Source organism: Gigantopelta aegis, chromosome 9, assembly GCF_016097555.1.
Source record: "Gigantopelta aegis isolate Gae_Host chromosome 9, Gae_host_genome, whole genome shotgun sequence".
Lineage (NCBI taxonomy): Eukaryota > Metazoa > Mollusca > Gastropoda > Neomphalida > Peltospiridae > Gigantopelta > Gigantopelta aegis.
Window position 1 is genome coordinate 73,702,698 of NC_054707.1, and position 10,737 is coordinate 73,713,434.

Consider the following 10,737-nt stretch of genomic DNA (forward strand, 5'->3'; position numbering starts at 1 on the left):
TGTTTGCCTGTTGCCCTATAACACGTGAAAAAGACAGTGTTGGTGACACACACCCTACCCCCCCCCAACCCCCCCAAAAAAAAAAAACCCCAACAGAAAACACCCCCCCCCCCCAAAAGCCCAACAACAACAACACCCTCTAAAAAACCAACAACAACAACCTAACAACAGCAAAAAAGAAAAATGAAAAGAAACTAAAGGAAGAAAAAAAGGACCCCCAAAACACCTCAAAGCCCAACAACAACTAAAACAACAAAACCAAACCCAACCCAACAACCTGGATATGCCAATACCAATGACCTAGAATAAATCATATACTGAGACCTTCACAATAATGACACTCCAAGCAAATATGGCACTCCTAAAATACGATGATAAGATAAGAAATATATTTCATGTTTTTTCGCTTTAAGGTTAAGGATTCTAACAGTTGAGGTCAGAACTAGAAGGTATGTTTTTAAATGTTTGTTGTACTGAAAATAAAAATTATTATTCGGGTGAAATAAGGGTTAAAGGTAATTCTGAAGATTAGGACACATAATATTGCCGCACCTGTCTATATACCCGTTAAACAAAGAAAGAGATAAATAAATACGCACACGCACACGCACACGCAGAGAGAGAGAGAGAGAGAGAGAGAGAGAGAGAGAGAGAGAGAGAGAGAGAGAGAGAGAGAGAGAGAGAGAATAAATGAATGATAAACAAAATTAATAATGTTTGAAACAGGAGAGCTGTTGGATTAATTTGATCTCACTCCACATTAATAAAAAAAATAGACTCTTTTAGAAACCATTATTATAAATATGACTACTTCCCTACTTCGTTTTTAAGGCACACTAAATATAGAGTAACTATTCGTTACAATACAAATACCAAACACTATTTACGTGCTTATATCCAGTTAAGGTTCAAGCACGCTGTCCTGGGCACACACCTCAGCTATCTGGGCTGTCTGTCCAGGGCAGTGGGTTAGTTGTTAGTTGTTAGTGGTTAGTGAGAGAAAAGAGGGTGTAATGGACTTACACCTACCCACTGAGTCGTTGAAACTCACTCTGGGTGGGAACCGGTACCGGGCTGTGAACCCTGTACCTCGGCCCGGTGGCGTAACCACGACACCACTGAGGCCGGTCTATTGCAACAAGTGTTTTCGCTAACAAGTACAACAAAAGGGGAGGTAAGTCTTACACATATAATAATGAATGCATATTCAAGAGTTGTTACCAGTAGAATCCAGTTTTCTAATTGAAATTCTTTTATTCATCACTATCAAATCACACTTACTGTAGTTAGCCAGTGATCAGTTAATCAGTGAAAGCACTGGTGAATAAGAAACGCATGCGTTCATTAACATCAGATCTACTAACAAAATGGACGGTAAGATCGAGTATCAATCAAATTACATTTTCCAGAATTATTGTGACCAGATCTAGATCTATACACTGGTGCATTTCCAAAATTATAATAACACAAATTTAAATATAGAGACTGGAGCATTTCCAGAATTATTGTGACCAAAATCTATATCTACACATTAGTGCATTTCAAGAATTTTTGTGACACAGATCTGTATCTGTACACTGGTGCATTTCCAGAATTATTATGACCCAGATCTAGGTCTATACACTGGTGCATTTCAAGACTTATTATGGCCCAAATCTAGGTCTACAGACTGGTGCATTTTCAGAATTAATATGACTCAGATCTAGGTCTACAGACTGGTGCATTTCAAAAATTATTATGACCCAGATCTAGGTCTACAGACTGGTGCATTTCCAGAATTAATATGACCCAGATCTAGGTCTACAAACTGGTGCATTTCCAAAATTATTATGACCCAGATCTAGGTCTACAAACTGGTGCATTTCCAAAATTATTATGACCCAGATCTAGGTCTACAAACTGGTGCATTTCCAAAATTATTGTGACCCACATCTAGTCTCTAGACTAGACTAGTGTCTACCACAAACATCCATCTCACTAGCCTCTGTTATAAAAAAAGGAAGATTAAAGTTATTTTGAGAAACCAACAAAATGATGATAGTATATTGCAGATGATCGCCTTGCCAATACTTCTATCCATTGTCGCCCTGTGTTTCAAGCTGTGCAGTGCGGCTAACTGTGGGTGCGCAACACAGCCCCTTCACGTGAGAAAGGGCGCGGGCTTGCATTATGGACTAGAAGGAACCATGGCTATAGGGCAGTGTGTTACTGTACACAGTGATCGACACACTGCGAATGGATACACCTGGGTTCATATCAACTACAATGGGAAGGTATAATTATAATTATGATTTTGCTTTGTTTTTGTTTTCCTAGTAATACAAACTCTAAAAAACAAACAAACTGAGATGCACAGTAACAAACATTATATGAACAGTTAAACAACAAAATGTAACATATTATTTGATGAGGGGTATTCTTAAAATTTATAAAAGTTACATTTAACTAGAATTCAACAGGAGAAGCACATGTGTTAATGATAGCAGAAGATTAATTTGTAATAAACTAGATCTGTTATCAAAATACATGCTGCATTTGAATTAATGATGGAATACTATTATATAGCTAGGCACTGTTTTTAAAAACGAAGTAATGTTTGTTTTGGATTTTTATATAATTGTTTATGATAGAGGGACTGTGACTGAGTGCGTGAGCAATTATTTATGATTACGGAACAATAAAGCTCTTCAATACCATTCGGACTATTTTGACATACAGGACATGCATTATGGCGATGACGTGTTAAACTATCATTAATAAGTGTGTTAATACAATACAGAGTTAACTTGGTCTGTGCTTTTATGACGACATAGGCACAAAATATACTAGACATAAAGGCTGCTACCAACAGCAGTACGTTTTTGAAACTGATCTCATAAAACTGTTGGTAGAGAGACACACGGTACTTGCAAAATGTTTTATCTCTGTAACATGCTCACGTGTTCGCTCAACCGGAAACGCGTTCAATTTTGCAGGATTACATGACCTACTATAACGACTATTTAAATGGGTTGTGGTGGTGACGGAATAAATGCTAAAACGTACGCCTTAAATCCTCATGATAATCCGATGGATGTGTTGGGACAAATGACCACTCTGATTCAATATTCTCTCGTACTCTGATTCAATATTCTCTCGTCTATAATTATTGCGAGAAAGTTTCAATCAAGAAATTTAGATTAAAACTTTTAAAGATATTTTCTTTTCTTCTTTACTAGTCCGGTTATGTTGCAATAAATTGGCTGAGCATTCATCCTTGTGCTAATTCTGGTATGTCCATTACTTTCTTATTAAATATATGTTTTGTTTTCGCACACAACACCCTTTCTCTTTATAATATAACTTGGGCAGCTGATCATGTTCAATGACATATAAAACAGCTTACGCCTTTCATTTGAATGCGACTGCCACTTAATATTTAAACACTTCAAGCGGTCTTACATTCCATAATGATGATGAACTGTATCAAGTTTTAATTTGATTCGCACTTTGAACAAAAAAGAAGAAATAATAAAATTGAATACGTATTACTATTAATATTTTATTTCGGATAAAGTCATACAGATGTCTATTTAGACGTTTTTGTGTTAATTAATGAACTCTAATATACTTCAGGACACACTAACACACATTTTTAAGGAAACTTCTTTGTGTTAATTAATGAACATATGTCAGAGCACACTAGCACTCATCTTCAGTTAGATGTATTTGTATTAATTAATGAACTCCAATATACTTCAAGACACACAAACACACATTTTCAGTTAGATGTCTCTGTGTTAATGATCTATAATATACTTCAGGACACGCTAACACATCTTCAGTTTCATGTCTTTGTGTAAATTAATGAACTCTAATATACTTCAGGACACATTAACACACAACTTCAGTTGCATGGCTGCCCTCATATAACGACACGTGCGGAGTGGGGAGCCAGACATCCGGCGTACACAATCGGTCACATGCCTGGTCCTGCCAAATATATTTTTATCCACCACAGTGTCACAGCCCCGTGTACCACGCCCAGTGCGTGCAAGGCAGAAGTGAAACAGTTCCAGAACTACCACATGGACGGGCACAGTATGTACATACATGTATATAGTTTAAAGTATAAAAGGAAACAGGTAATAGTTTTTGACATGATATTTCATTTCAGCCATTATGTGAAAAATGAGAGAGAGAGTGAGAGAGAGAGAGAGAGAGAGAGAGAGAGAGAGAGAGAGAGAGAGAGAGAGAGGGGGGGAGATAGAGAGAAAGAGAGAGACAGAGAGAAAAAAGAGAGACAGAGAGAGAGACAGAGAGAGAGAGAGAGAGAGAGAGAGAGAGCGAGAGAGAGAGAGAGAGAGAGAGAGAGACAGACAGAGACAGAGAGAAAGAGACGCAGAGAGGCAGACAAAGAGAGAGAGAGAGAGAGAGAGAGAGAGAGAGAGAGAGAGAGAGAGAGAGAGAGAGAGAGAGAGAGAGGCAGATGATAATATTATATAAAAATAAACACCTATATAGCGGTCTTCATTCGACTTCTCAGAATCCGTAATTCTTTGAAGTTCTATATTCTCTTTCACCTTTTTTAATGCTGTATTTAAATGACTGTCTTTCTCGTGCTTTAAATTATTTTGTTCAAACTAACCAACTGTCCTTGATAAACAAATCATTAAGTTATATCTGTTCTGCTCTAATCAAATTTAATTATCAATTTGTTAAAATACTACTATTGTAGTCAATGCAGACGACATAGTATGTGCAATGTCATTCATTCTTTTTGGCTTCCAAAATCGTACATGAAGGCATAACATAACAGTACTATGGCGTTTATCTTCATTTCAGAGTGGCCCGACATAGGATACAGCTTCGTGATTGGAGAGGACGGACATGTCTATGAAGGGCGAGGATGGGACACAATTGGAGCTCACACGTATGGCTACAACTCAGTTGGCCTAGGTAAGTAAATTGGTAAACAAATAATCTGGTCGACCATGCCTAATTGTTTAGTATGTCAGCATGATTGGTGCTTACACTCATGTCTATAGCTCAGTGGGCCAAGACAAGGTACTGGGTAAACAAATTACCAAAGTACCTGGTTAATTAGGGCACAATTAGCAGTGACACCTATAGCTACAATTCGGTCGACACTGGGAATTTTGTAAAAGGGAAGGAAAATGTTTTATTTATGCCCCAGTCACACTGAGATACCACAACTTACGACAATTTACGATCGTCTGCGACTGCGGATCGCGGACAATCGTATAGAAAAATCGTGCGACAAGTCACCAGTGGCCGTGGATTGTCTTGGGTGGTGGCACGACCGAAATCAGTCGCAGCGATGTTTTCGAAGATGTTCAAAAACCTGGCTGCGACCGATTTGATCGTATCTTGTCGTAGGAAGGTCGGCGGTGCTCGTACGATGGTCTTGCCACAGGTATTGAGCGGTCTTAAGCCTCAGTCACACTGGATCGTACGTTTTCGGAATCGTGCAATTGGTGGTAATTTGGCCGAGGTACGACCAATTGGCAATGTTCGCTACGATCTCCATTTGCGATCGCATACTGCGATTGCTCTTAAGACTCGTGGTAAGTCATCGTGCGATTGGTGATACGCGTGGTCGTGCGATCACCAACGATTGGATAAGATCGATCGCAAGATCAGTCGTAGGTAATCGTGCGACTAGTAGTGGCGATCAGCGACCGATCGCACAATCAATCGTGGCGATCTGCGACCGCTCTCACGACCGATCGCAGCCAGTCATGAGATGGGTCGCTCGATCAGATATAAAGACTCGCGATCGTGCGTCAGCATCAGTAATCAGCTCTCAGGGAGTACACTTCGTCGAACTTTTCAACTGAAACTATAATTTGCTATGCCTCTCAAAAAGGGAAAGGCCCGTGGGAAGAGTACCCGGTCAGAGCCAGAGCCAGAGCTAGAATCTGATGCCACTTCAAATATACCGGTCTGCGAGCTAAAGACTGGTGGTACCACCAATCGTAAGGTCGTGCAACCAGTCGGGACAGGTCGTAACTGGTCGCACTACCGATCGTGAGGTCGTACGACAGGTGGCACCACCAATCGTCAGGTGGCAGGACCAGTAGCACGACCAATCGTTCGACTACTTGACCCGCGATCATGCACGACTGATGGTGCGTCCATGTGCGACTGGTGGTACGACCATGTAAGACCTGTCTGCGACCTCTTACGATTTGGAATCGCAGGTCAGAAGTTTTGAACATGACCATCGACCTTGCTGCGACTGATTTTGCTCTGGCGATCACCCAAGACCTCTGCGACCAGTCGCGCGCTCTTTCTACGATTTGTCCGCGATTCCAACATTTTTCGGTCGCAGCTATGTCGTAACCTGGTCGCAGGCCCGGTGTGACTGGGGCTTTACGCTGTTGAGGGTGATCGCGCGATCGTGCGACGGTCATACAATTAGTCGTGACTTGTCGTGGGGGGTATATAAACAGAAGTAGATCTGTCTGGACTGGACTGGACTAGGTTTTAACGTGTACATTCAGAACAAGCTGTTGTAGCACACGCCTATCATGGGCACGGGTGCCGGCCTCGGCCGGCTCCCCTGTCCATGACAGGAAAAGGTGGGGAAGGTAGGCAAAAGGACCGCCTGCGCTGAATGGCGCAAGAGAGCACCAGCCGCCCGAATGATCGGTAGCAGCCGGTGTGTGTGGTGGTGCTATGGAATTTGGATTTTGGATGATGGCCAAAATGAATGCCAAAGGGAATAAGTGCGCATTTTAGATGAAGGAAATTTGGCGCATTTTGAACGGTCGGTCTAAAGAGAAAAGAAAGGGAGCTACGAATAGGTTTGGAATGAGTGCGTCGAGAGTAGCTCGTTAATTAGACCTCGTTGATGCTGAGGTGTCTCCCTAGGTTGCCCATACGGCCCTTAAAATGGGCCTGATCTCACTGGCGGAGCGCCGTATTTATAGTCGCTTGACAATCGCGTGACCAGTCGCACGACCGGTTGCGATCGATTGCGACAGGTCGCAAGCTGCCATGACGCGTCGCACGACCGTCGTGGGTAGTCGTGCGACTGGTCGTTGACAATCGTAGGTGGTCGTTGGTGATCGTAAGACGCACGTGCGACCAGTCGTGCGATTAGTTTGCGACAAGTCGCAGACCAGTCGGCGACAGGTCCCATAGTCTGACCGCAATCCATCGATCGCAGAAAACAAGCCACGACCGTCCACGACCGCCCTCGATCGCACGACCGCCAAGATCGCGGACAATCGCAGCGTAAGTGTGACTGGGGTATTAACGACACACTCAGCACATTTTATTTACGGTTATATGACGTCAGACATATGGTTAAGGACCACACAGATATTGAGAGAGGAAACCCGCTGTCGCCATTTCATGGGCTACTCATTGCGATTAGCAGCAAAAGATCTTTTATATGCACCATCCCTCAGACAGGATAGTACATACCACAGCCTTTGTTACACCAGTTGTGGAGTACTGGCTGGAGCGAGAAATAGCCCAATGGGCCCACCGACAAGAATCGATCCTAGATTGATTTCGCATTAGGTTTGCGCTGTACCACTGAACTACGTCCCGCCCCTTGTAAAAGGGGTTTAATCAATTCTATATTTAGCTGCTAATATATGTTTAGTATATGGTATTTAGGAGTATATTATTTAGCGGGAGCGGTTTTTAAACCCCGTATCAAGAATAATTGCTTGATTCCTAGCACAACGCAAGCGCTAATAAACCAATGTGCTGAAGTGTTGTTGTCAAAGAAACATCTCTTTAAATTCGTTTTACAGGTATCCGTATGATTGTTTTACAGGTATCCGTATGATTGTTTTACAGGTATCTGTATGATTGTTTTACAGGTATCCGTATGATTGTTTTACAGGTATCCGTATTATTGTTTTACAGGTATCCGTATGATTGTTTTACAGGTATCTGTATTGTTGTGTTACGGGTATCTGTATTATTGTTTTACGGGTATCCGTATGATTGTTTTACAGGTATCCGTATGATTGTTTTACAGGTATCCGTATTATTGTTTTACAGGTATCTGTATGATTGTTTTACAGGTATCTGTATTGTTGTGTTACAGGTATCCGTATGATTGTTTTACAGGTATCTGTATGATTGTTTTACAGGTATCTGTATAATTGTTTTACAAGTATCTGTATTGTTGTGTTACAGGTATCTGTATGATTGTTTTACGGGTATCCGTATGATTGTTTTACAGGTATCTGTATTGTTGTTTTACAGGTATCTGTATTATTGTTTTACAGGTATCTGTATGATTGTTTTACAGGTATCTGTATTATTGTTTTACAGGTATCTGTATGATTGTTTTACAGGTATCCGTATGATTGTTTTACAGGTATCTGTATTATTGTTTTACAGGTATCTGTATGATTGTTTTACAAGTATCTGTATTATTGTTTTACAGGTATCTGTATTATTGTTTTACAGGTATCCGTATGATTGTTTTACAGGTATCTGTATGATTGTTTTACAGGTATCTGTATTATTGTTTTACAGGTATCTGTATTATTGTTTTACAGGTATCTGTATGATTGTTTTACAGGTATCTGTATTGTTGTTTTACAGGTATCCGTATTGTTGTTTTACAAGTATCTGTATTATTGTTTTACAGGTATCTGTATTGTTGTTTTACAGGTATCTGTATGATTGTTTTACCGGTATCTGTATTGTTGTTTTACAGGTATCTGTATGCTTGTTTTACAGGTATCTGTATGACTGTTTTACAGGTATCTGTATTGTTGTTTTACAAGTATCTGTATGATTGTTTTACAGGTATCTGTATTGTTGTGTTACAGGTATCTGTATTATTGTTTTACAGGTATCTGTATGATTGTTTTACAGGTATCTGTATTGTTGTTTTACAGGTATCTGTATTGTTGTTTTACAGGTATCTGTATGATTGTTTTACAGGTATCTGTATTGTTGGTTTACAGGTATCTGTATTGTTGGTTTACAGGTATCTGTATTGTTGTTTTACAGGTATCTGTATTGTTGGTTTACAGGTATCTGTATGATTGTTTTACAGGTATCTGTATTGCTGTTTTACAGGTATCTGTATTATTGTTTTACAAGTATCTGTATGATTGTTTTACAGGTATCTGTATTGTTGTTTTACAGGTATCTGTATGATTATTTTACAGGTATCTGTGTTATTGTTTTACAGGTATTTGTATGATTGTTTTACAGGTATTTGTATTATTGTTTTACGGGTATCTGTATTGTTGTTTTACAGGTATCTGTATTGTTGTTTTACAAGTATCTGTATTATTGTTTTACGGGTATCTGTATTGTTGTTTTACAGGTATCTGTATTGTTGTTTTACAGGTATCTGTATTATTGTTTTACAGGTATCTATATGATTGTGTTACAGGTATCTGTATGATTGTTTTACAGGTATCTGTATGATTGTTTTACAGGTATCTGTGTTGTTGTTTTACAGGTATCTGTATGATTGTGTTACAGGTATCTGTATGATTGTTTTAGAGGTATCTGTATGATTGTTTTATAGGTATATATTTTACATGTATCTATATTATTGTTTTACAGGTATCTGTATAATTGTTTTACAGGTATCTGTATTATTGGAAATTACATGGAGAGGATACCCAACAACGCGGCGCTTAATAAGATCAAACAGTTGATAACCTGTGGCGTGCAGAATGGCAAAATCAATTCCAATTACATTTTGAGAGGACACCAGGACATGCCCAACAACCCTACGGCTTGTCCGGGAAAAAAACTGGAGGACCTTATTCACACGTGGCCCCATTTTTAATGACAGTGCTATTTAATATAATACATTTCCATAGGAAATAAAATTACTGGTAACAGCCTATTGTATACCGAGTCGGTCTGTTCAGTTAGTGATTACCTATTATAGAGATTTTCAGAGATTCTCACGTTTTTACATGCATACATTTAGATGATTATATGCATGCATTGGTGTGATGATAATTGTGTCACCAATTTAGAGAGAAAAAAATAGTTTTCTACACATGATATATCAAATAACTTTGACATCAAGTTCAACAGCGGGATCATATTGACGAGAAAAACTCTGTGGGAGAAAATGAGTTTGTCTTGAAGCATTATTGAAGTGTTGGTAAATATTGAAACTGGAAGATATAAAAATCCCAATCTTCCAAGAGAAGAAAGATACTGCCGCTTTTGTCCCAACATGATTGAGACGGAAATGCACTTTTTACTACATTGTAACACATTTCATGAATTAAGAAATGTATATTTGAAAGACTCAATAATTAAACATAATTATACATAAAAGATTACTATCCTTGATGAACTTGCTGTGAACCGACTGTCAATCCAAATAAACATTCTTATTCGTAATGCAAATATGCAAATTTATTACCGCTCCAGAAATCTTTATCTTATAGATAATCAATTATAAGAATCTATCACATGCTGCCATGTCGGATAGAAAGCACACAGACATGGTAAGAATTTCGACCTTCAACGAGGCTTGCAATGGTTACCTCCCCTTGTTAAGCACAATCACGTAATAGTTCATGAAAAGAGTGTTTAAACATGTATTATTTGTATTGTATTATACTTTCCCCCACAGCTCTTTACACTGTGGTTTTACATAATTGGATATATAAAATGTCCATTTATTTACCTTTTATAATACCCAATAGTGATGTGTATTTTTGTGCTGGTGTGTCGTTAAACATTCATCTTGAATTTTTATATTGATGTTGCTCATCA

The 10,737-nt window shown here is 39.1% G+C and overlaps 1 protein-coding gene across 1 annotated transcript; it reads left to right on the plus strand.

Moving 5' to 3' along the window:
- The first annotated feature begins 330 nt into the window (after positions 1-330).
- Positions 331-9,845, plus strand: LOC121382190 (peptidoglycan recognition protein-like). The gene is made up of 6 exons (XM_041511713.1): positions 331-449; positions 2,052-2,273; positions 3,219-3,270; positions 3,868-4,080; positions 4,825-4,938; positions 9,582-9,845. Exons 2-6 carry the CDS (start codon positions 2,052-2,054, stop codon positions 9,785-9,787), a joined length of 807 nt encoding a protein of 268 aa, XP_041367647.1. The 5' UTR covers positions 331-449; the 3' UTR covers positions 9,788-9,845.
- Positions 9,846-10,737: the final 892 nt, after the last annotated feature.